Genomic DNA, 25,335 nt, shown 5'->3' on the forward strand with positions numbered 1-25,335 from the left:
TTGCAGCACTTCCCTCCCTTTGGCAAAAGGGACCCAGGTCTGGGTGACCAACCCACCAACTCCTTTATTGCTGGATGGCCATCGACCGCAAACACCATCCCCACAGCAGGGGAGCAGAATCCCAGAAGTCACAGGCTCTGCCCCTGAGTGGGGACAGCGGGCAGTGCTTGGCATCACTCCCCAGGCAGTGGGGTTGTACTGCCTCACTGCACAAGCCCCTTTCCAGCCAGGTTCCAGCATCCACTGGTGGCCATGCACATCCCCCTGCCATTGCCACCTGCATCTTGGGGGCTGGCTGAGAGTGCTGGTGGATGTGAGGTGCTGGGACCTGCTGGGAGTCACGAGGGTCAGGCCCCAGCAGGGCTCAGAGGGTGGTGGAGGTGTTGCCAGAGGTGGAGGCGTAGGAGGCGCGGCCGTAGCGGGCCACAGCATCCTTGCTGATGAGCCCACGCTGTGCCAAGATCTTGAGGAAGCTGTTGCGAAACTTCTGCCCGATAAAGGCGTAGATAATGGGGTTAATGCAGCTGTGGGAGAAGCCCAGGACTTGTGTGATGGAGAGGGCTGTGTCAATGCGATTCCTCCGCTCGCAGGTCTCGGTGATGGCCTGTGTCCTCATGAGAGTGTCACTCACCAGAGTGATGTTGTAAGGCAGCCAGCAGATGAGGAAGACCAGCACCACGGCAAAGATGACCTTCATGGCCCGCTGCTTCTGTGCATTCTTGGTCTGCAGGAGGGTGTGGATGGTGACACCATAGCAGAAGAGCATCACCAGGAGGGGCAGGGCGAAGCCGAAGGTCTGCGGCAGGACCCGCAGCACCACGCGCCACTTGGTCGTGTCCTCGTTGCCGATGCTCTCGTAGCACACGGTGCCATTGTTGGGAGAAGTGAAAACTTCACGGAAGAGCAGCACAGGCAGGGAAAGCAGCACGGAGAACACCCAGATGCCCAAGCAAACAAACTTCACCCAGTGCCTCTTCTCGGTGGCAGCCCGGGTGGCATAAACAATGGCCAGGTAGCGGTCCACGCTAATGCAGGCCAGCAGCAGGATGCCACTGTAGAAGTTGGCCTCCTGCAGCACGGAGATGGCTTTGCACATCACAGTGCCAAAGACCCACTCGTGGGCTCGATAGGCAGCCCAGAGGGGCAGGCTGAAGGCAAAGAGCAGGTCTGCCACAGCCAGGTTGAGCAGGTAGACGTCGGTGACGGAGCGGCTGGTGTGGCTGGAGTTCACCACCAGCACCACCAGCCCGTTCCCCACCACGCTGAGGATGAAGACGAGGCAGTAGATCACCACCACCAGGTACTTGTTGAGAACGGAGGTGTCAGGCCGGCACGGGGCAGAGGAGATAGCAGTGTCAGGCATGGCCGTGCTGTAGTCATAGGTGTAGTTGTAGAAGGAGAAGAACTTGGATAAATCCCCACTGAAGGAGAAGGATTCCATTTTGCCTGTGGAGCACAAAGCAGCATGACTGGGGGAGGAGCTGGTGTGGGCCAGTGGTGACAGTGTCTCTGGGTCCTCCTGGCATCCCTGTTGCCTGCCAGGTCCCCTCCCAGCCAGTGAGAAACCCCCCTCCATCATTCCACTGTATCAATGCTGTGCCAGGTAATGACACTGCAGGTGGACACTGTCCCTCATATGCCCACTTGTACAACACCCCCAGCACTCCTCGGACACCTCAACCCTGTCCTTTCCTTGTCCCCCATGGAAGAAGGGGTTCCCCCACAGACTGGCCACCTCTCCTTGCGTTTGGGGGGGTTCCATGCAGCCATCATGTCCTTCCAGGAATCACCTGGTCCCTCCAGCATCCCTGGATCCCCCTGATTTGTGTAGGTCCTTCAAGACCCTCTGAGCTCTTTGGGCATCTCAAAAGCCCTTCAAGCGCCTCTGGATCCCTCCAGCCTCTCCATCCCCTCGATCATCACCACTGCAGCTGCACCCCCTGCCACCCCAGCTAGCATCAAGATTGCAGTCATGGTGCCCAGAGCAGGCAGCACTTGAGAAGGTCTAAAGGCGGTTTCACACCCTCCTTCCGCTTCCCCTGTGTCCTGCCCCAGCATGAGTAGTTTCACCCCCCGGACGGAAGGCCATGTCACCCTTTGCAGGCAGCTTTGGAAATACTTCATGTCTCTGGTTTTCCTGTTGCTCAGCTCGGTGGTGCTGGACATGCCAGTGTCCCCTGCGCTAAGCCGTGACGAGGAAATCACAGGTGAGAGTAGTCCTTCTTGTCTTCTCATGTAGGACATCCTGCTCTGCCTCTGCCTCCATTGAGTTTCAGCCCTCTCCCAGTATGGATCTGGGCTCACATTTCACTCCGGTTTCACCCATCTGCCCCATTTCTGAGCCCGCAAGCCCCTGCAGAGCTTGGTGATGCCAGCGCTGCTTGGGGGTGCTGAGTCTCCACAGTACTGGAGGGTCTCTGGTCCCGAGCTGGCCCTGTCTGAGCCCAAACCCTCCCTGGGACCACCTTTCTCCTTCTGCCCAGCAGAAATTCCCTGCTGCAGCTGGGCAGGTGCCCCTGCCCAGAAAAACCCCTGGCTTTGCCAGCCCCATTCCAGTGGTGGTCCCAGGATGGTGATCCTGGGATGGTGATGCCCCAGCATCCCAGAGATCTGCATCCGGGAACACTGCCAGCGATGATGGGGGAAGGTCCTCCCAAGCAGGACTGCTGCAGTCGTGGGGTAGAACCGGACACCAGAGCTTCCCCTCAAGTTATTTTTGGCTGCTTCTTTCTGCCTCCCCACTCCAAAATCCCAGCGGTTCCTCTGGGACCAGGCATTCCCCACCCACAGATACCCTGCAGATGGCCCAGCTGGGGGAACAAGCAGCACCCCATTTCCCTTCCTGACCCCAGAAGAGTTGGTGGGATGCTGGGGTGGCCTTGGGGGTCCCCATAGGATATGAGGAAGGAGGGATATGGCAATAGGAAGGAGGGAGATGGCATGGGGAAGTGCTCTCCATGCGAGGAAATGGGAGCAGGCTTTTCCCCCTGGGGCAGGCATGGTTGATGTTCTTGGGGACCATAGGGGTTCTGCACCCCAGATGATCCCCAAGCACAGCCCTGGGGGCCCCCACCCACCACCTCCCACTGCCCCCCCAGCAGGCAGCCCCTCGGGTAGCCAGAGCAGCCCACCCTGGCCCCCAGACCAGCCCGCTCCACGTGTGAGGGGTCTCAGATGAGTGCTGGGGAGCCACCAAAGCCTGAGGACAGCCCCGGTCTCCAGAGGAGCACCCCAGGGACTCACCGCTTGCTGCCCTTGCTGTCCCTCAAATCGGGGGTCTTCTCCTGGTCCCAAGCTAGTTCGCACTAAGAAACTCCAGGGCACGGGGTGAATCCAAGCGTTACCCGCAAAGGGCTCCGGCACGGAGGGTCACCAGGCCAGCCAGAGGGGCTCTCACCTGAGGCCGCTGCCGTGCCACCTCTCGGCACCCCTTCCTTCCCCAGCCCGCTTTATGCTGCTCGGGGAGGAAGCGAGGTTGCAAAAGCTTCACCCAGAGTGAAGGGGAAGTGGCAGCCAGAAGGGACCCTTCTGCACCCCCTCAGGATACCTTCCCCAGCACCAGGGCTGGGGGGAACCCGCAGCCCCCCTGCCACCCTCCTGCCCAGGGTGTCCCAGAACCCCTGGCAGCAGGTGACACCAGGGTGCACCCAGGGGTGCATCACCCCCCTGCAGTGATGCACCCTGGGGGTCTCCAGCTGGGGGTCTCCACTTTGTCCCCTTGCCTGCAGTGAATGCAGGGCTCCCTTTCGAGCCTCCCCCAGGGGCTACAGCCCCCCCCGGGAGAGTGGAGCCCCCCTGGGGTGTTGGGGCAGGCCAGCGGCCAAAGGCAGGGCAGGGCTCCGTGCCGTGGGTTCCTGATACAGCGGGGATTGGGGGACGATGGGGCTGGCTTGCCCCTGCTGGAGCCTGCTGCGGGAGATCCGCCAGGAGCGGAGCCCCTTGTCCCTCCCGCCCTGTGCCGAGCCTAGCCCAGCCGAGCCGTGCCGTCAGACGGAGCCGTGCCCCGGCACCAGCCCCGCGGACCCGATGAGACCCCCACCCCGGCGCCTCCATAAACCTGGGGCACCCTCACTCGTCTAGCACCTTACAGCCTTTAGAGGCAATCTGCATCCAGCGGAGCCCCTCGGAGCACTCGTTCCTCTGGGGCATCCCAAACCCTTGGGATGTCCCCGTTGTCACGGCTGTGAAATGCTTGTCAGTCTTCGGGGTACCCCACTCTTCCCGGGAGACACACCTACAGTTGTAGGACCCCTGGGGCGTCACCACAGAAGCCAGGATACTCCCAATTCCCCGGGGACGCCCACAAAGTTTTGGGCACTCCCCCAGCTCCAGGGCACTCCCACAGCCCCCCTTAGGGTGTCCTCGCACTCTGGGGGCACCCCACGCTTTTGGGACCCCGTAACCCTAAAATCATGCAGTCCGCACGACACCCCTCTCCCCTGTGAGCACCCCGATATCTCCAAATCCTGTGCGAACCCCGATACATTGGGGCACACCCACTACCACTACTTCTGGGGCACCCCTATATCCCTGGGGCACCCCACACTTTTGGGGGTCCCCCCATACTTCAGGAGCACCTCGTATCCCTGGGGGAACCCCACACTTTTGGAACCCCCTTAGTCCATGTGCACCCCACATCCCTTGGGGTACCTCCGCACTTTTAGGGACACCCCATACCCCAGGCGAACCCCATACTCCTGCCCCCACAGCTGGGGACACCGCCACCTCCCGGCGCACCCCCACCCCGGGGGCACCCCTCTTCCCCTGCCCCACCGCATCTGGGGGTCACCCGTTGTACCCCGCTCCCCTCCCGCGGGCGGAGGGGGGGGGTATCCAGTGACGTCACGCGGAGGGGCGGGCACTCCCGCGCCAGCCCCCGCCGGCCCCGCCGCGGCCGGACGTGACGCGCGGGCGCGGTAGCGGAAGCGGCGGCGCAGGCTCGGGCGGGTCCCCGGTGCGCGCAGCGGGCTCGGCTCCCTCCGGCCTCGGCTCCCTGAGAGCCCCTCCCCTCCCCGGCACCGACATGATCCTGCTCGAGGTCAACAACCGCATCATCGAAGAGACCCTCACGCTCAAGTTCGAGGGCGCGGCCGCCGGGTAGGAGCGAGAGGGGCCGGGCCGGGCCTCACCTCACCGGGGCGGGGACAGGAGCGGGGGAACGGGGATGGGGCCTGAGAGGGGAGGGGCGGGGTGAGGGGACAGAGATGTGCCAGGCCCCTGGGTAGAGGGGGCGGCCCGGCGGATGACGGGGATGGTGGTGCTGGTGTAGGAGGGGGCCCGGCGGAGGATGGGGCTGATCGGGGAGAGGGGCGCCGAGGCAGGATGGGGCTGGGCCGGGGGGGGTGATGACAGGGCAGGATGGAAGCCTGGAGAGTGGTGGGGGATGGCACTGAGGTAGGATGCAGACCTGGGAGAGAGGAGGACAGAGCTGGGACAGGGTGCGGGGCTGCGAGGTGGGAGGGCTGGGAGGAGGGTTGGTATGAAGGAAGGTGGTTTGGGTGAAGGTAGCTAAGGGGGAGGCCGTGGAGTTGATCAGATCTTTGGCAGAGGGGAAGCCTGGGGGCTGAGGAATCAAGGTGGGATGGGCAGAATCGGAGGGGAGAGCAGGGCTTGATGGGGTGGTTAGTGCTAGGGCAGCGAGCAGGCCCTGGGAAGGAAGAGGGAGCTGAAGATTGCAGTGTTAGGAGGGCTGAGGGAGCTGGGAAGGAGAGGGTTGGGAAGGGAGGGAAGATGGATTGTCAGGAATGTTTGCTTTGGGTAAAGCAGCCTTCATCAGAACGGGCCCAGCATGGTGCCAGCGCTGGTACAGAATGTGTGTGGGGAGCTCAGGAACAGGAAGCCTGTGTGTGGAGTTGTGGCCTTAGCCTGTTGCTTTGGGGGTGGGGAGCAGATTTTACCCTGTTGTCCTTTGCTTTCCTGAGATGCAGATGAGAGATGCAGGCCCAAGGGTCAGCCATGGACCCTGGTGCCAGCCTAGTGGTGTCCTGGCCTCAAGGGGGTGAGCTGAGGGGACTCATTTGTGCCTGCATCTGGGACACCTCAGTACCTGGGGAGCTAGTGATTATTTTGCTGTGAGTGTTGCACTGGGGCTGTAAAGGTGCTCATCTGAGCACAGCTTAGCCCAGAAGAGCATAGAATCACAGAATGGTTAGCATCCCTTTGTATAAATGTCCTTACCTGCAGCTGAGCTACCCATGGGCTTGTTGCACTGCCTGCTCGCATGGGTAACACTGGGCACTGTTGTATGGAGACAAAGCCTAGAGAAGCAAAGCCTGGTGCTGGTTATCTCTGGGGTGGAGCCAGCCCTGGTGCCTCAGAGAGCACAACTCCCAGAAGGGACCCCCTAGGCAGGTGCTTTTTTCTGCGTCACCTTTTTCTCCACCAGCTTTCAATGCTCTCACCTGTTGTGTGCAGTACTTTGACAGAGGCCCTTTTCTCAGCTTTCCTCTCTCGGTGGACTTGTTGCACAGGGTTGGGTTTTTTGTTTGTTTTAGCGATCATTTATCTGCTTGCTTCATAAAATAACCTCACAGACTGCACTGCCCTGCAGGGTAGCTGAGCTGCTCACAGGCGTTTTCTTCTTCTTCAGCCTGATTGTTTAATGCAACAAGTTCTCCCAGAGCACAGGCACTGAACTGGGAAGAGAGAGCTCCTGGGTGACAGCTATGGTATCACAGCTGCATCCACTGGGAAATATTGTATGTATGGAGGTTAACTGTGTGTGTCAAAAATGCTTGCTCATCACAAGTTCATACCAAAGCACTCCTCTTGCTGGATGGGGAGGCATGTGCATGTGTCCCTGTGTTGGTGTAAATGTGGAGGTGGCAGTGTGCAGGTTTAAACACACCTTGAAACCCTGACTTGGTGTAACCAGAGCTGGGGTTGCTCACTCTGATCAACCTGCAGGCCCCTGAAGTTCCCTTTTCACTGTACAGCAGAGCCTCCTCACTTTGCGTTGGCATGCTTGCCTGGCAGCCAGACTGTTCCTGGATCAATTTGTAGCGCTCTGCTTCTGCCTCTTACTCATCTGTGGCATGTTCTTTTCTTCAGATGTCATTTCTAGATAAGTGCTGTGCTTTGAGTGTGTTGCTGGAAGAGAGGAAGTTATTTACTTCTGCATTTTCTTTTGTGCTCATTCTGTGGCCCTCTTGTCAAGGCAAGTGCAGGGCAGAGACAAGGGTCTGAGATGTGCAGGGAAGCGTATTTCATTTTCTTCTTGGTTTCACGTGTTTTAGGGAATGAGTGTCATGGAATGTTTATTCATGTGAAATTTCTCTTCCCTCCAGTTCTGGGGTCATTCTCACGGCGCTGAAGTTGGAGGCAGGAGGACATTTCCTGTATTTCACTATGTTGGTGATGGTTTTCCCAAGGGACAGCACAGGACGGTCAGGGCAAGGTTTAGCCTTAAGGGGTTCCATGACCGGGAGGACTGCATGTGGACACTCAGACAGAGCTGGTTTTGCATCATTTTCTCTAAATCAGGAGTGAAGCTGATGCAATGCACTATGCATTTGTCGGTATTTGTTGCCTTGGAGCCAGGTGTGCCTTGTGGCTTCAGCACCAGCCTGGGAGTTGGGCAGGGCGGGGTTTGTTTCCCAATCCTTTGCCAAAGACTTGTTGTGTGACTTGGGCTGTGTTGCTCCCTTCTGCTCCCCATAGGCACACATGGCTCCCTGCAGGGTTTTCCTGGGCCATCAGGTGAGAGACACTTTGTATGTCACCATATCAGATAGAACTAGGTCACGTTTAGGAGTGACTGCCCATGACACTATTGTCCTGTATTGTATGTCAAAGTCCACTCTTTGTAGAGGTCCATCAGCTGTCTCTGGTGTTCCCAGTGTGGAAAGTGCCTTGGCAGTGCTGCACACAGATCAGCACTTGAGGTAGGGCTTGACTCGTGTCCAAGAGTACTCCCTTGACAAGGTCTTTGGATCTTGGCAGCATCCACCTGTAAAGAGGGTAATTCCAGATGCAGTTTGGTTTGGTGGGCAAAAACCCATGGAAATCTCTCCTTGGGCAGCTTCCATTGAACAGTGGTAGTTAGATCAAGGTGGTGACAGGTAATGGACTTCAATACATCTTTTATTTATATATTTAATATTGCGATTTCTTGTTTTAAACCCATTTTCTTAAACCAACCACGTTTTAAAATGAAGGTCTAAAGCTGCCAGAACCTGTTGTAGTTACTTGAATTAGGAATTTCCTGCTGAAATTTTTTGAGCACCAAACCGCTGCAGTCAGGAATACCTGGTCAGTATCTGAAACAAGTGTGTTGAAATGAAGCAGCTCATAAGCTTTTGTAGGTGTCAAGAGAATAAACTGTTCCATAAGCTTTGACTAATTCATTTGGACTTGAGAAGAAGCTGGAGTCACACTTGGGTTCTCCCATTTCTGATAGGAACATGATTCAAGGGGATGAGCTCCACCAATTGGAAGATGGTGTTTCTCATCATTTTTGCTAACTGCAAAAAACAACAAACAATTTAAGTATAAAACATTTTGATGATTTCTGTCAGTGTCTGGTGAATACTCGTTCTGTTTAACACATGGGGAGGAACTGCCTCCCAAAACAGATTCACTGCCCAGTTTTGTCCTGCTCTAATTTAACTGACCCCAGTGGAAGTGTGGCACAGGGCTTTGTTCACAGGGTTTGATTTTCCATCCATCTATAGCCTGCCCTAAATCTCTAGTAAATTAATCATCTCTCTCAAACTGTTGCTTAGTATGTTCCCACTGTGAAAAAGAAAACAAATTTGCATAGCTGGAGAACAGAGTGCCTTTTCCCTTGGATGGGGGTTGAAGGATTGATTTCTTTACAGCCCTTGGTAGGTACAAATCTGCAGGGCTTCATGACTGTGTAGGAGAACAGCTTGACCTTCCCTGGTGCAGAGCAGTTCCTGTATGCTGGTTGGAGAGCTGGGTTGAAGCTGCATCCGTATGCTTGATGGTATTTCCCATTTGTGGTCACTTTGGTGCTCGTTGACTGTAGAGCTGAGCCTTTCAGATGGAGAGGCTGAGCGCTGGGTGAAACCTGGTAGCGTGAACTTTGTGTCTGTGATGTGACATATGGAGTGAGCTCATTGTGAGGAGACTAAGGAACATCTGGAAGCTGCTGGGCATGTTGGGAGGGTAGAGAAGCTTTGGGTCCTGATGGGCACCACTGAGAAACATCCTGCGGGAGGGGCTGTGGCCATCTGTGGCTCTGGCACTTCAGGGGAGCTCAGCAACCCCATGGAAAACAGAGATTGCTCCTCTGCTGCTCCATCCTACTTGCTGACACAGCCACATTTTTGTGGCTTCAGGGGAAACAGCACTGGGGAAGTGACCTAGGTTAAAATTAAACAGTCAAAACTGGGTATTTTTAGCCCAGATGAGTTTCCTCATCCCATTCATTGTGTGAAGGCTGCTCACCATCGTGCAGCTGAGGAGCAGGGATCAGATCTCCTTCCTGCAGCAGCAGTGGCAGGTGCTGGCTCAGTGGTCTCACAAGCCTAGCCTGGAGCCACACATCTGCCCCAGCACAACCTCCCCTGCTGAAACCCATCTGCCTGACACCAAGGCGTGCTATGGTGATGCTGCCGACAGAAAGTGGTACTCTTGGGCTCAGCATGGCATGGGCAGCACCAGTGGTAGACCTTGGCTGTCCATGTTGACTGAGCATGTTTGAGCATAGTTCCTGTGCTGCCACGGTATATCTGGCTTCAGCCACCAGGGAAGATGACTTTGTGTTAATGGTGGATCATGAGCCACCTCTGTCTGGAGCTAGGCAGTGCTCCACTTTTGAGCAATATTGCAGGGAACAGGAGGGAAGAGCAGCCCAGATCTGCAAAGTATTAGGCTTCCACAGGTAGTTCTGTCATCAGTCCAGCCTCAGTTTTTATCTCAGGTTCCTGAGAGGGGTCTGCTAAGTCTTGTCCTCTGAGAATGGTTCTTGCTGCAGTCACCTCTGCTTTGCACCAAAGAAAAGTGGGAATCGGCTGCTGTACTAAAGAAACGCAGTGAATGGTGTGCACAAAACAAGGCTCTTCCACAGAGGCCTGCCCCAGCATCGGATCACTGCAGCAGGGAACCACAGGCTACCTGCCTGCATCTGGAACTGAGATGTGTGGGGCAAAGACCTGGCTGGAAGCAGACCCGTGCTGCGGGGCTAGCCTGTACTTTGTCCACTGGGAATTCCAGTGCTCCTTCCTACCAGCCAGCCTCCTCCAGGCTGCTGGGCACAAAGCAGAGGAGAAGCTTGGCCACAGAGGCGTCACAACCGAGAGGGGAGAGCTGGCACGTGTAGGGGCTGCCGTACACAGCTCAGCATCGCCTGGCTCCTGCTCGAGTGCGTGGTGGGTGTGCTGCCAGAGCTATGGGAGCTCTTTGGTTGCACACACTCCTGTGGCTTATGCAGAGTAGCTTTTGTTAGCTGAGCAGGCCTGGGGTGGAGGAACTGTTCAGATAATTTTAGACATTGATTATAATTTTCTTTCTTGGAGTGACCTTTTTGTAGCGGGAGCCTGCAGTCTGTCACTGAATCTGGCTTGCTCTCTCCACACTGTGAGTCGACTCCGCTCATCTGAAAGCTCTGCTCGAAGCTTTAAGCTTTGAAGATGCTGCCTTTCCTTTCCTTTCCCCCTCCCCTCCTCTGGGGCAAGAGTTTAGAACATCTGCATGTCTGCAGCTTTTAAAATAATCGTCATTCACCCTTGTTGGGTAGGCCTTAATTGTGATGTGGGGGAGATGCTTCAGTACGATTGTTGGCCAAGTTTGCATTTAGGTCTGTTTAATACAGAACATGAGGGCTCTGTATAATTACAGTCTTCGTTCTTCTGGTCTTATATTTCTCGTAGCATATGGCTAAGGGCCTCCATGGCCTGAGAATGAGGCAGGGAGGTTTGGAAGTTGTCTGAGTCAAAATTGAGGAAATGCTGTCAGGAGAAGATTTGCTGTTGTTCCTAAGTGCTCGCTGGCGCCCTTCCACGGGCATTGTGACTTCTCATGGATGTTCTGCTAGGGTGAAAAATTGGATTTGGATCTGGCTCTGTATTAGCTAGATGGAGTGTAAGATCCATTTGGAGATGACTAGGAGGAATGCAGGCAAGAAGATGTAAAACCTGTCAGGGTCTTTTATTGTTACAAGCTCAGGGCAGATGGGATTTGGTGTGGATTTGACTTGAGACCTGTGTTATCAGAAAATGGACTACTGCTGCTGCTGGGAACAGCTGCCATTTTAGCATCTGAGTTCAGGCAGGGTTTTGCAGAAAGGTCTGGTCTGGCTTCAGTGTTTAGTGCAAAGAGGAGCCCTCTTGGTTATTCCTGGTATGAGCTGGTTTTATTGTCCATGTGGGGCAGAGGGTAGCAAACAGGGAGGATCCCTGGGTGAAGCTGTGGTTCAGGTAACATTGGTGGTAAGGAGCTTGCAGGGGTCACAGCAGCTCTCTGCCCCAGGAACAGATGGGCTGTGCTGTCTGAAATCCTTTGAGAGTAGTCTGGGTCTCGGAGACTTGAACCGGGGTGGAAATGAACCCCAGATGAGCTGGCTGCCCAGAGCCCTTCTTTGAAACACAAAAGGGATGGCTGGGACTGACAGTCACTCTGTGCTGATTCTCACCATGGTGTGGATGAGTGTCAGGCAGGGGACACTGGAGCATGTTAGACCAGGCAGAGCTCTGAGATCACGCCGGTAACCTGACAGTAACCAGTACCCACCCTGCAGCATTGCAGCCGCGGTCCCAGGCCTAATGTGCATCCTCTGCATGAAGCCTTCACCTGCACAAGAGCAGGGTGCCTGGGAGGCTACGCACACAGCAGATACGCTGTGCTTTGCAGGGCATTTGGCATGTCCCCTGCTGCTATTTCTGTTGGCAGAAGATGGGGTTGGTGGAGGGTTGAGGGGGAGCAATCACGTGCAAGCAACCTGCAGTGCCGTTACTTGTCCAGAAGCCGCGGGAGGCTGGAGGTGAGAGCTCCAATCCCTTTTGCCTGGGGGAACAACAATACATGCAGCAAAAGGGGTGATTTTTCTTTTGTAGAAATGTTTTAAGCAGCCAGAATAGTTCTGGTGAGGTGAGCCAGAAAAATAAATAGAAGCACTTAAACTTTGGGGTTGTAAGGCTATTGAACTGTGAAGGACTTAGAGAGCTTACTCCATTCCCAGCCACACTTCTGATGCTGTGCTCTGTCCTCCCCTGGGCCAGAACAGGCCTGGGTTACTCAGGTGTGTGCCAGGTGAGGTAGAAGGCCCACCCTGCAGGAGATGACAGGCCTAGTGTGGCTGCAAGGAGCTCTGTTTGTGGCTCACGTGAGTGCTTGCTTCACTGAGGCTGTACCAGGAAGTGAGGGGATATTCAGCACCCAAAGTTCTGCCCAGTTACCTACTTCTCTCTTCAATATCTTGCCATCCCCATGCACAAAAACCAAGCCACTTGGGAAATAACTGTTAAAGTAACTTCTCTAAGAAATTATGCTTGTTCAATGAAAGGCTTAAAAACGGGGCTGTGTTAGCAGTAAGCTTTTGTGTGCAGAACAAAGGCACTCTCTCCTGCAGAGGGACATTAACTGTCTTTGGGTATGTGGGTATGTGGTCTCCAGCACGATCTTCCTGTCATCCCCTGTGGTACTCAGTGTGCGAGCAAGGGAATTGTCCTTCCTAGGCACTCCAGGGGCTGGCTGTCAGTTGCTTCCCTGCCTTTCTAGGAGGGAGGTGCTGTGTTCAGAGGCTTTGCTGGGAGCCGTGGCTCTGGGAGACGTCAGCTCCGTGTGCATGGAACAGGGCTTGAATGGTGGAGCTTTGAGAAGATGGAACAGAGGCTTGGGGATGCGTCCTCTTTAATATTCCTGGCTCTCATGTGCCTGACTGTGCTATCTTTAAAACTTCCTACATAGGTTTCTTTTTTTATAAAGAAATTATACTGCCATCCAAGCTGATTCCCAAGTCTGAGTGTGGTGCTCTAAAAGAGGAACACGTCTGCATCAATTGACCAAGTGGGATCAGTGGGGTTTTCTTTTATCTCTGCTCTGAGCAGTCCTCAGTGAGCAGAAGTGGCTTGGGTGCGGCTTAGGGAATTGCTCCCCTTTCCAAGAGCCCAAGTTAAATACAAAGCCTTTTGAGCCTCTGTCTCAGGCCCAGCTGGGAACAGGAGATGAGAGCAAGAGAAGGTCACAGGTAGCTGGTACGGCGCTTAAGCTAAAAGGCCTGCCTCAGGTACACTCACACTGCTTCTTTCAAGTGTGTGGTTTTCATCTTCAGTGATGCAGCACAAAAGAGAGGCTCTTGAGTCTCCCAGCAAAAAAGGCTGTTGCTTTTCACAGCTAATAACTTTCAAGAGGCAGCAACACCTCATTGTTTCCACTTAGGATCTGTGGCTGGGGGGTTAATTCCTCCCTTGTCACCCTAGTAAAATGTCACTGACCCAGTGCATGGTCTGGGATCATTGCTGTTCAATGCCTTGGTCTCCCTGCATTGTCCATCTTGTGTTTTGGCACATGGTGGTCATTCCTGACCTCTGGGAATGAGGCTGTCTGCAGAAGAGCTGATGGAAGAACAGTGCTGGGGAGTAAACAAATACCAAATCATTAAAACCTTTCCAGAATATGGTGAGAGGAGGCAGATACTGAGTCATGGCTTCCCCCATACATCCTTCTCAGTGTGTGTTCTGCTGGTCCCCAGCAGCATCCACGTGCATGGACAGAGCAAGTTTTGGCAAAAAGGTTGAAGTTGGCCTCTGGGCAGCGTAGTTGAGACCACAAGGCTGCCTCAACACACTCGCTTTGGTGTGGGGAATTATTGCAGTGTGTTGGTTCAGACAGGTGTGAATGACCTGTTCTAGAGGCTGGATTTCTGTTAGCAGCGCAGCAGCCCGTACGCTGTTAATAACCAGGATTTGAAGAATAAACAGAGAGATGCTGTGAAACACCAGTAGCACACTGGCATTTTCATCCTGTTCTCATATTCCACCCCTGCTCTCAGCGGTGGAGGTATCTGCATTGCTTCCTGTTGGAAAATGACCTGTTAATACCAGTCCCCTTGGAGCTGCCAAAGCACTTACGTTGTGCCAGTCCCAACAGAATCACTTTCCAGAAGCAGTTAGATCTTTCACGGGATCTTGCTTTTCTCCAGATCACAGACGAGCTGGCAAATAGGGTTTGTTAAGATGTTAAATCATCATGCCCACAGTGTAAGACGTGATGTGCCTTTGGCTCACACGGTATCCTTGTTGATTATTGGGGATCCTAGAGACCACACTGGGCAGAATTAGAGAAAACCCAGATTTACACTTTTCACTACAGAGGTAGCTGGCATCATGCTGGGGTATTTCGGGGGGACAGCTCAGCCTTGGAGTGCATTCCATGAAGTTGCAGGAACTTAAAAAAGAGCCTGTCGCCAAACCTGTATCATGTCTGTGCTGTATCTCTGCCAGCTTCAAGCACTGTTTTATATTATCTGGAGTAAAACTGGTGCTTACAGGAGTGTGGAGAAGTCCAGGATCTCTTGTTGAAGGTTATCTGCTGGTTGAACAGCAGGAGATAGAAGGGTTTCCAGGTAGAGCTGCTTGTGAGAAATAAAGGCATTGGAAATTAATCCTCTTTCCTTTGCAGTTTGGAGGCTGCTGAGTTCTCACTTACCTCCTTTGTTTTCTTTGCTTTTTAGAAATAAACCAGAGGCAGTAGAAGTAACATTTGCAGGTAAGCTCCGTGGCTGTCTTGTCTTCTCTGAAAAACAGGGCTGGCTTGAATGGTCTGCCCAGGGTTACACCTGGTGTGCCCAAATTCACCCAGCACCACTGCAGGGGCAGGAGAGCTGTGCAGGGGCAGATGGTGTGGACTCCCTGCAGCGTCCCCAGAGCTGCAGCTTTGTTGGCCACCCCACTGTTTTCTCTGTCCATCTGCCTTCCCTAGGACTTTCCCCACAGCAATGAGTTCAGTGGTGGCAACTTGTTTGCTGTGCAGTCTTCTGTTTTACCTTGCCTTTTCTTCAGTCCTGCCCTTGGTGCTATTTGTTATCAGGTCTTTAGCATCATTTGGTTTGGGTTGTTAGAAAGCTGTCTTGGGGTAACAGACAAGATGAATTCAGTGCCCGAAGTTTGCTCTCCAGGATGAGAAGTGCCAAGGAAGTTCAAGTGTTCATTCAGCAGCTGATTTTTTGCTTCTGTTATCAAGAATCTGTGTAAGCTGCAGAGCTCCATAGGGAAGGCAGCTGGAGGGTTGCCTTTCCCTGCCTGCTGCCCTCCCTGCCCATTCTTAGTGAAGTGGAAGCTATCTCAGCAGTCACTGAGCTGCCTTTGCTGGCAGAGACATTTTCTCCTCCAGGCTGCATCTCTGGCCTGGTGGGCATGTCAGTCACTTCATGTGCTGGCCATCCAGAAGGCTCCTGTCTCTGTATGTTTGTATCCTGTGTGCGCTGAGCACAAGTGGATGTGTCAGGGACAGTAAATGACACTAGACTAAAGCTCTCTGTGATGGACAGGTGTCAAAACTGTTTCAGCCCTTTGAATGATACCAGGTCTCCCTACATGACAGTACCACTTTCCTTAATTATGGGTTTCTCTCTTGCTGTATGTGCGAGGGCTGGAGGGAACAGTATTGCTTTATGCAGTTCTTAGAACGTGTAGAGAAAACCCTCCTCAGAAATAGGAACCGGTTCCTGTTCCCTCACGTTTCTCTTGCTTGCTTCATAGACTTTGATGGAGTCCTTTACCATATTTCAAACCCCAATGGAGACAAGACAAAAGTGATGGTCAGTATTTCTCTGAAATTCTACAAGGAACTCCAGGAACACGGTGCTGATGAGGTGAGTGAACATCTCTGGGCCTTGAGCCTGTGGATCCTGTCTTAGCATGGGCAGTGTTCTTGCAGTGGTGATGGATCTCATGTGTAACCCATAGAGAGGCATCTCTATCTAACCCATAGGGAAGTATCTGTGCTCCCATCTCATGCTGGTGAACGGAGCAGCCCTGTGCTTCAAAGACAAAGGCAGAGTGTGTGTGCACTCATGAATATGAAATTATCTTATATGACCCTGCAGCCTGAAGGGCGAAAGGTGCCATTAATTTTGAAAGTCTAAACGAGTGTGAGGGCTGACCATCTAGGAATACTTTCTCTGACTGATGTGCTGAGCCCGCAAGTGAAAGGAAGGCACCAAGACCAATCAGGAGACACGTGGCACTGCTCTTCTGACTCTAATCACACTTGAGAGCGGGTGATGGGCTTCTTCTGCATGTGCAGATTGGTTCCCTTTTTGCTGCTGCTGTGAGAAGCAGCAGGTTCAGTTCCTGCTGAATGGGCCGGGGCTGCAGAGAGCCATTTATGGTAGAAAGAAGGAGCCTCTCTGAGCCGTGGTTGGGTGTCAGGGCAGGAAGTGTGACTCAGTTCCTGAGTCAGTTTTCAAATCTTCGCATGGTAGCAAAGGGGGTTCACCCAAGGCTCTTCAGCAGGGTTTTGCCTCTGGGTGTCTGCTCTGGGAGGAAAACAAGGGAATGCTCCATGAGTTTATCCTGACTCTGGTGAGAAGCACCAGAGGTGATCTGAACCCAAAGTTAATTCCTGCGAGGCCTACAAACATCAGAATAAATGTGACTAAGTGTCCTGCTTTCCTGGTTCCTCTGTGCAGAGCTTTCAAGGAGCAGCATTGCCTGCTTTGGAAGGTACTGCTGTTCAGTGAGGGTTGGTCTGGTGTGTGATCCCAGGAGAACTGTGGTGGGTGAGTGGCTGACACCACTGTGCACCAGCAGCCATTGTGGCGGTGGTAGAAGGCAACTTCCCAAGCTTTTAGAGGAAAAGGGGATCCCTGAAGAACTGCCTTGGGAGTGCTGGCTAAATAGAAATTGCATTTTTTAATTGCCAGTTAGCAAACTGCTGCTTTCTGTGCTTCCATGGAGATGATGGAGCTTGTTTCTGCTCTGTCTTGGGTGAAACCCCACTGTGAAGAGCACAAAGTGGGGTTCCTGCTAAGACAAAGCATCCCCCTGAGCTGGTGCAGGCAGGCAGGCTGGCTCCCTGCTGAGAGGAGAGAGGCTCCCTGCTAGCACACAGAGAGCCAGTGTATCCTCTCGTGGTGGTGGGTGTCATCCCAGGAGGGCCAGTTCTGCCACAGCATTGTTACCTTCTGTATGAAATACCTCCTGTTCCTGGCCACCTCATTGACACAGAGCTGTGGCTCAGTTGGAAAGTGTCATTGATGTAGAATTCAGCAGTGATTATGTTTGAAGAAAGGTTTTCGCTGTGCTGTAGGCAGCTGTGCTCCTGGGAGGCATCCAAGCTGCCTGGCAGCTTCTTCTCCATTCCCATCTGTCCCATGCAATAGGCTGAGGCAGGGCAGGGGATTGCCTGGTCACACTGGGATCACACCGTGCCTGATCCCAGCTCTGAACTTGCCTTCCTGCAGGGAGAGGAACAGGGTGTGCTTTGCACCTGCCTTTGAATGGGCAGAAGGGTTGTAGCCCTCAGAGCTGTTGCACCAAGCTCTGCTGACAGCTCTTTAAAGATACCAAGCATATGGAAAGGGTTTTCCTCCCCGTGCAAGGTCAGTTCTGGCAAGAACTTTAAAAAGTTCCAGCTTTGAGTTCTGTCCTGCAGTGTGTCCCTGTGAGTGGAGCTCAGGGTGCTCTGCCTAGAGCAGGAGTAGCCAATAGTACTAGAAGCTGATGACTTAATATTTATCTAAGCTTAATTAGACTAGAGGAGGCAGATGCTGTAATTTGCTGTTTCTGGTTGGAGACCAAACATGGCCGGGGCTGTGCAGAAGGAAACAGCTCTTGATAGCTTGTGCTCTCAATGTGTAATTTTTTTTCGTAGGTATTGAAGAAAGTCTATGGAAACTACTTGATAAATCCTGAATCAGGTAACCCTGCAATAACATTTACTCTGTGTGTATGTGAATGCAATTCAAAAATTACTTAAATTGCCCCAGAAACGCTCAAATGAAGGCTGCACTTCAAGAGTTTGATATGTTGGGCGCTCTGTACAATGAATGGCAATTTAAAAGGTAGCTCAGGTACAGCAGGGCTGAAGCAGCTTGCAGCACAAGCTGTAATTCTTGATGCAGCCCTCCTCCAGGAAGTCTCTGTTCCTCACAGTTGGGGTCTTTGTTCTGCTCAGAGACGCTTTGTGAGGCACAGGAAAACCATGGTTACCTGTGACAGCCTCGCTTCCTACTCACTGCAGAAACTTGGGAGCAGTTCAGCCAGCACATGCATCTGGGAGCTTGGGAAGGAGCCCTAGGAGCGTTGCCATGGCCACACATCGAGTTCAGGCATGGCTTCTGGCTGTGCTTGGAGTGGGAAGCAGTCACCCCTGGGGCTTTGTGGGGGGGCTTAAAGCAAAGGTGGGACTTAAGGTATCTCTCTCTCTGGAAAACGCTGCTGGCTTCATTAAGGTATTATTAAGTTTAGTGGTTGTCCATCCCCAGGTTACAATGTCTCTTTGCTCTACGACCTGGAGAACCTCCCCGCAGACAAGGACGCTGTCGTGCACCAAGCTGGCATGTTGAAGCGCAACTGCTTTGCTTCAGTCTTTGAGAAGTATTTCAAATTCCAGGAAGAGGGCAAAGAAGGAGAAAAAAGAGCTGTCATCCACTACAGGGACGATGAGACAATGTAAGTGTTCCAACCAAGCAGCACGGGAGTTGGACAGCTTTCAGTACACTCTGCTTCTGCTCGCAGCTGTAGGTTGTGCTGGAAAGTCAGGAAATCCAAAATACTTTGGCAGGATATTAAGGGCCTGTCGTAGGCTGTCAGAAGTATCCAGTGAGGGTAATGCTCATCCCTTGGGCTGCAGACTTGTTACACAAGTCTCTGTTAGTGGCAGCACTTGTGGCTGCACGCAGGAGAGGAACTGACTGCTCGCAACAGAAGTGTTTTGCTCCCTGTGTAAATACTGTCTTGAGGGAGGGGAAATTTTTGGCAGGCGGGCCTGTGAACGGTTGTTGGATGTGCTTAACCTCATCACACGGTTGCTTCCCCATTCTGCTTAGCTCCTGTTCACAGCTGGGTTCCCCTCTCTTGCCCACCTGCAGGTACGTCGAGGCAAAAAAGGACCGTGTGACGGTTGTGTTCAGCACGGTATTTAAGGATGACGATGACGTGGTGATCGGGAAGGTGTTTATGCAGGTATGGAAACTGAATTACAGGGAAAGGATCTGGTCTTCCATTCAGATGCCTTCATGCTTGCAGCAGCCAAGGAAGCAGATGTTAGGCTAAAGTGAGCTCACAGGCAATTTAATGTACAGAAATGCTTTGCAAGGCTCCAGGCTCCACTGGGATGGAAAAAACATGTTAATAGACATAGGCGGTGTATTTTGTAATCCAGGCTCTTGCACTGGCATCTTCATTATTGATGGTCTTGCTTGTACAAACAACCAAAGATTATGTGTTACAGAATGAGACACACCATGGTGAATGCTTCAGTATCCACCCTGAGGCCTTGCAGTGCAGCTAGCTGTGGTGTAGGGATCGCCAGCCAGCTGAGGAGCTGAGCGTGGTAGGGAGGATGGAGAGGGAGAAGAAGGGGCGAGGTGATGATGTGCCATGCCTGGGGTGATGCTGAGAGTTGTCTTCACCTCAAAGCTTGCTCCTGCTGATGCTCAAATGCTGCAGGGAGGCTCCAGCTCAGTGTGGCTGCTCCCACGTGCTGCAATAAGCTCTGAATTTGAGATTTTCAGAGCTATGGATTTGCTTAGTTTGTGGGCTTGAATCAGTCATAATACCAAGTACTTCTGAGCTCAGCTACCCTTTGCAACTGCTGTTTAGCTGGGAAGTGTTAAGAGGTCCATAGTAAACACTTTTCATGTCTGTTAGTGACTGCTTGCAGCCTATGGAGATCGAGACATTTGCTTGCAGCTAGGGAAGGCTTTGTGCATGCTGGTACAGGGTGTGATCCATGTCCCTGGCCCACCTAGCTCACCTTGTGTCTGTTAAAGCACCCAGGGAGCCTCCTGTGTGGGCACAGCTGTGGAGAAGGGCCCTGCAGGGTGATCCAGGGCTGGAGGATCTTTAGCTCATCCATTCAGGGGTGCCAGGCCATGCTGCCGACAGCCTCATAGACAGTAACTTACTGGTTCAGTCTGCTGGATACCAGTTTACGTGCGTTGGGGTCATTAGAACAGGGTCTGTTGCGATGAGAGTCATATCTCACAGCTCTGCTGTCTCTGTTCTTTGCTGTGGACAGGACATCTGCTCTAGCTTTGAGCTGTATCCCACCAGCATATCCCATAGCCTGGAATAGAGCTTTTAAAACTGGGAGGGAGGTGTGAAGTGAGCAAAACAGGGTTTGCAAGGCTCGTGGGGAGGTGACAGGGCTTCAAGGCAGTGGATGTCCCAGAGTCTCCATGTCTCAAGTTCGTGGGTTTACAACAGCACACTCTGCTCTTCCCCAGTCACAAGAATTTCCACTCTGAGTCACAATGGCTCCTTGCCTCCAGCTGTTGCTCTTGCATAACCCAGCCCAGTCGGGCATGGTGGCTGCTCATCTGGGCTCTCTCATGGAGGAAATCTGACCATCAGCTAACCAGCGAAGCCACCTGAAACATTTCACTCTCCGACATGAGCAGGCAGAAGTGCAAGCTATGCATTTCATTAAGGAAACCCCAGTGAACTACTCTGTTCTCTAAAAGGGGCACGGATGTTTCTGTCCTCCCCAGTGTGAGCTGTGCTCTGCAGGGGGGAGAGGCCAGGGCTGACTGATGATCTGTAGGTTGGGCTGGTGGTCAGTGAGGCAGAGGGGAGGCTGCCTTGCCTTGGGGCAGGAGAATGGTGTCTGGACTTTCCCAGCTCCGCATAGGGACAGTCATGTAATTCCTGAAATGGAGGGCCAGTTCATTTCATGTGAGGTGGGGGTCATGCTGCTGTCAGAGACATTCCCTGATGGAAGGCATCTCCCTGCCTGGAAGTATTGTTTCAAGGTGTAGAGAAGCGTTAGGAGGAGCAGGCTTTGCAGGCAAAGCTTCAAACGCCATGGATGTCTCCTAATGCTGAGGTGAAGTTTCCTGGTGGGAGATACTTTTTCAAACACTCAGATCTTTACATGAGGTGCAATGGAGCCCTTGCCTCACAGCCCTTTCTGAGAGCTTCATTTCCTGTGGGGTGATGGGTGCTGCCCCGTTTCACTGGAAGCAACGATGGTGTTGACTTCCCAGCAGGAGCTGTGCTGTTCCATGCACTTGCTCAGGCTGAGGTGTCCCTTCCACAAAACACCCATGGCTGGAAGGAAGATGCCAAAAGCCACCCCAGACCTGGTGCAGCCATTTGATTTGTTCTGGTTTTCCTGGGGACTCATCCCATTCAGGGAAAGCTGGGAAACCTCCCGCTTAGTGCCCTGTGGGACTGGGGAAACCCATTTTGCTTTCTGTGTGTGTAGCTGGAAGGCCTCGGAGGGACTCACATTCGCTTTGTCTTGCTCAGGAGTTCAAGGAGGGTCGCCGGGCCAGTCACACAGCCCCACAAGTGCTCTTCAGCCACAGGGAGCCGCCCTTGGAGCTGAAAGACACAGACGCGGCCGTTGGCGACAATATTGGCTACATCACCTTTGGTAAGAGGCAGCTCTGAGGCGTGGGGACGCTTGGGGGGAGAGAGGTTCCTGCTGCTGCGTGAAAAGCAAAGAGGGATTCACCTTCCCTGAGCGTTCAGATGGGTCGTTGGAGCTGCAGTGACTCTGGGGTTGTGTTCTCACTGTTTGCCCCCTTCGGTGTGTCCCTTTGCTGTGTCAGGTCACCTCAGCTCTGCTGTGGATGAGGTGTGGAAGCAGTGAGCTGTTAATGGGTTGCCCAGGGAGGTTGTGAATGCTCCATCCCTGGCAGTGTTCAAGGCAGGCCAGGTTGGATGAGGCCTTGGGTGATACGGTTCAGTGTGAGGTGTCCCTGCCCATGGCAGGGGGTTTGGAACTAGATGATCTTAAGGTCCTTTCCAACCCTAACCATTCTGTGTCTGCCTAGGAAATAAGCTCAGCATTTGGGAGCAGGGGAAGGGTGGCTCTGCTGTGATACTGTGGAAAATGGAGGTTTTTTGTGGGTGCTTTCATGCAAGTGTATTTATCTGTTGCTTGTCCAGCTGCAGGTACCTGTGCAGTGCTTGCTCAGCAGAGGCAATGAGAGCAGGAGCAGGGCAGTGAGTTCTGTTTCTCCAGCTCTGCCTCTTTGCTCTGGGCCAAACAGTCCCATCCCTGATAAGCCTTTCCCCTGCCTGCAGAGGTGCTGGCCAGCAGAGTGATCGCCTCCTCCTGGGCAGCGCTGCTTAGGGCTGAGCTGAGGAGACCAAACCCTGTCCTGTCCACAGGGAAAGGTCTTTTCCAGAGAAATTGGGGATCAGGGTTAGGGTCTGACAGGCTGACATTCCTACAGTTCGGAGCTCAGATGTGGAGCACAGGCACTGCCCGGAAGGTGAGGCTAGCACTGCACCCCCCCCCCCGTGATGGGAATGGTGCCTCAAGGTTAGAGCAGCTCATCAGCTATGGGAGGGCTGTCTGACAGCAGGTTTAGGACATGAGCAAAACTTCATTCTTGTTGAGACACAGTTTCCGTGTTATCTGATCTGACAGTCCCAGGTGAGATCATCGCCCAGACAAAAAGGTCTTTCAGCCCTTGGATCTGGGACACTGAACACAGCCCCAGCCAGTGGAAGGAGCCAGCTACGAGCCCAGCCCTGGCTATAACCAAGTGTGGCTGTGTCACAGGGCTAGCAAGCTGCCAGGCAGGGACCCACAGCTGATTTCAAGACCCAAGGGCAGACTGGATCTGCCTTCCTTGTCTGCTTCCCAGCTCTCTCTTCCGTTTGCTCCTCCCGGGTACTGAAGTAGCATCATGCAGTTTCCTGCAGTGCCGTCATCTCTGGGCACTTGGCCTTGTCTGTGTCCTCTAGAAGGCAGTGGCTGTGTCCAGGCTGCTGTGGGAGATGTGGGAAAGTGCTGCTAAGCCTTGTGTTTAACATCAGAAGTGCTGCTTAATCTTGGTGTTAAGGGCTCTCTGCAGAGAGCAGAGTAGTTATTTGGAGCAGCACACTGAAGCCTCCAGCACTGGAGGAACCTGAAGCTCGTTGGTAGCCTCAAGAGGCATTAACAGTCTGTGTTGCCCTCTTCTTTCAGTGCTGTTCCCCCGTCACACCAATGCTGCTGCCAGAGACAACACCATAAACCTGATCCACACATTCCGGGACTACCTGCACTATCACATCAAGTGCTCGAAGGTACTGATGGGATGGAGCTGGGGGATACAGGGCAGCTTCAGCCCATCTAACCTGTGTGCTGCTGGGGAGGAACGTGGGGCATGGGTGCTCCCCTAAGAGCTCACTTAGGGTCTGGCATTGCCCTACCCTGTCATGCAGGGGTGGCAAGTGATGCATCATCACGTTCTCCCTGCTCTATGGCACAGGCAGTACCTGTGTTTGCTCCCTGTAGCAGTGAACCAAGACTTCTCCCTTTTGGACCTGATTTCCTTTCTTTCTGGGAACAGAAATGAGGGTAATTGTTCAGGGGAGCTACTGCCTCCTGGACTCCCCTCACACTCAGGTGTTTTCCCAAGGAGCAGAGAGCTCCTACCCCGTGTCCTGAAATCTTATTTGTGAAAACAGGATCCTCACGTGTTCCCCTTTTTCCCCAATGAAACACAGGCCTATATTCACACGCGGATGAGGGCGAAAACATCAGATTTCCTCAAGGTGCTGAACCGTGCCCGTCCAGACGCAGAGAAGAAAGAAATGAAAACAATCACGTGAGTAACAAGCTCTGCCAGCCAGGAGTTTGCTTATTCTCACCTTGGCATATTCCAGCCTTGGGAGGGCTGGGATGCTGTGGGGGTGACCAGACCAGGGGCTGGTCTGCTGGGACTCCCATCTGAGAGAGAAAGGGGGTGTTTCACAGAGAGGTGCTTGCCTGGGTGCTTCAAGGTGAAAGGTTGGACCCCTCTACTACCTCCATCACACTTGCTGCCTCATGCATCCTTTCAGGAGCAGGGTGTGTGGCAGACCCTGGGCCAACAAGTCTTTTGCATACAACTTCTGTACATGGCTCTGCGAGCCCTGGTGTTTCCATTGTCCTCCACCCTGAGCCCGCCGGGGCATTCATGGGGCTTTTCCTCTCTTGTATTAAAGCTGACTCTGGGATCTGCTCTGGGGGCAGCTCCAGCTCGTGTGGGGACAAGGGCCAGGTCCTTCCTGGGGGTTTGTGGTTGCTGGAGCAGGTTCCTACTGCCCACTGTCTGCAGCTCCTTGGCCTTGAGGCCAGGAGCACTCCCAGGCCACCAGGCTGGCTGGCTGGCTCCCTCTTGTGAATAAAGCAGCCCAGGACAAGTGAGTGGAGGAGAGCAGTTGCATGAGCACATTTCCCTGGGGTCCCTTTCCCTCTGCTGATAGACCCCTTGGTATCCTCCTTCTGTGCATCTTGGTGTGTCCCCTGTGAGTTCTGATCCAGGGCAGCAGGGTTGCCCCCTGTGCAAAGGCCAGCCCTTCCACACAGCCCCATAACCTGGTTCTGCAGCCACAAATGCCTGCAAGCTCTGAACCAGCAGTGCCTGCCTGGCTCCGAGAGCTCAGTGCAAGCTTGTGCCCCTCCAAAAGCCACCCTGGGGCCCCCAGAACAGCGCTGGGGCCATGCTGACCTCTCTCTGCATCCTTCCAGGGGGAAGACGTTCACAACCCGTTAACGCCAGGCTCCCTGAGGCTGCCGTGGAGGACGAAGGTTGGGGCACTTGCTACCTGATAATCGTAGCTTTTAATGTTGCACCTCTGTGGGCTCATAAGGAATTCAAGCAATCGGGGTCTGTTTGTACGACAGTTTGGGGAGTAATCTGCAGAAACGAGCTGTGCTTGCGAGGACTCGATCGTTCCAAGAAACAAAAACCTTAATTCCAGTTTGATTGACTTAATTTCTTTTCTTTTTTAATGTTTTTTTTTCTTTTCAAGCTGTTTCGCTTTGCAATATGTTACCACAGATAAGTTGCAGTATTTCTTATGAGAATAATGCAATATTAACTCGTTTTCTTCTGAGTATTTGAGTTCAAAACTCCTGTATCTGAAGAAATACTGTTGGGGTTCATTAATAAAGGAGATCTTTCTATCTTAAGGGGCTGTGGGGCTTTGGCTTGTCAACGTATGTGGCCATATTTGAAGTCACAGATGCAAAGGGCCTGCTATTTGCTGTATAATGACAGTATCCAGTATCCAGAGCCAATTAGTTCTGGAGCAAGTAGCCTGTTGCGTTAAGGATCTCGTGGGCTGTACAGAGCAGGATTCTTCTACCCTCAGTTAGCAATCTGTACCCTACCCTAACGCCTTCCTTCCCCCTGACAGGGAGAACTACAACTGGGGGTCTCTGCCTCCACCCAGACCAGCATAAAAACATCTGCTGTTGATCTTCAGGCCATGGCTG

The 25,335-nt window shown here is 53.3% G+C and overlaps 3 protein-coding genes across 4 annotated transcripts in view; 1 reads left to right on the forward strand and 2 right to left on the reverse strand.

The window, feature by feature from the left end:
* The window catches only part of TNS1 (tensin 1), a 118,055-nt gene that overhangs the window by 74,618 nt on the left and 18,102 nt on the right, over positions 1 to 25,335 (reverse strand). The gene's annotated exons all lie outside the window — the stretch shown is intronic.
* On the reverse strand, positions 47 to 3,450 carry LOC133221353 (C-X-C chemokine receptor type 2-like). The gene is made up of 2 exons (XM_061370181.1): positions 3,244 to 3,450; positions 47 to 1,446 (listed from the first exon to the last, which is right to left on the reverse strand). Exon 2 carries the CDS (start codon positions 1,439 to 1,441, stop codon positions 365 to 367), a length of 1,077 nt encoding a protein of 358 aa, XP_061226165.1. The 5' UTR covers positions 1,442 to 1,446; positions 3,244 to 3,450; the 3' UTR covers positions 47 to 364.
* Positions 4,896 to 25,029, forward strand: ARPC2 (actin related protein 2/3 complex subunit 2). Of its 2 annotated transcripts, XM_061370222.1 has the most exons (10): positions 4,896 to 5,097; positions 14,636 to 14,670; positions 15,663 to 15,775; positions 17,779 to 17,824; positions 18,392 to 18,578; positions 18,998 to 19,091; positions 21,381 to 21,507; positions 23,056 to 23,156; positions 23,580 to 23,680; positions 24,586 to 25,029. In XM_061370222.1, exons 1-10 carry the CDS (start codon positions 5,024 to 5,026, stop codon positions 24,608 to 24,610), a joined length of 903 nt encoding a protein of 300 aa, XP_061226206.1. In that variant the 5' UTR covers positions 4,896 to 5,023; the 3' UTR covers positions 24,611 to 25,029. The 2 variants fall into 2 exon arrangements, with proteins under 2 accessions (XP_061226206.1, XP_061226207.1); XM_061370223.1 differs by lacking the exon at positions 14,636 to 14,670 and having other exon boundaries at positions 4,976 to 5,097.

This window comes from Neopsephotus bourkii, unplaced genomic scaffold (genome assembly GCF_033783945.1).
Source record: "Neopsephotus bourkii isolate Nb327-2 ecotype Australia unplaced genomic scaffold, CSIRO-AGI_Nbou_v1 NB_1526, whole genome shotgun sequence".
NCBI lineage: Eukaryota > Metazoa > Chordata > Aves > Psittaciformes > Psittacidae > Neopsephotus > Neopsephotus bourkii.

Excerpts from the sequence above, each read along its gene's own strand:
- LOC133221353 (XM_061370181.1), bottom strand. The coding sequence starts at position 1,441 with ATGGAATCCTTCTCCTTCAGTGGGGATTTATCCAAGTTCTTCTCCTTC.
- ARPC2 (XM_061370222.1), top strand. The coding sequence starts at position 5,024 with ATGATCCTGCTCGAGGTCAACAACCGCATCATCGAAGAGACCCTCACG. Across the intron at positions 21,508-23,055 it reads TATTGGCTACATCACCTTTG|TGCTGTTCCCCCGTCACACC; the intron begins GTAAGAGGCAGC and ends CTCTTCTTTCAG. Across the intron at positions 23,157-23,579 it reads ATCACATCAAGTGCTCGAAG|GCCTATATTCACACGCGGAT; the intron begins GTACTGATGGGA and ends AATGAAACACAG.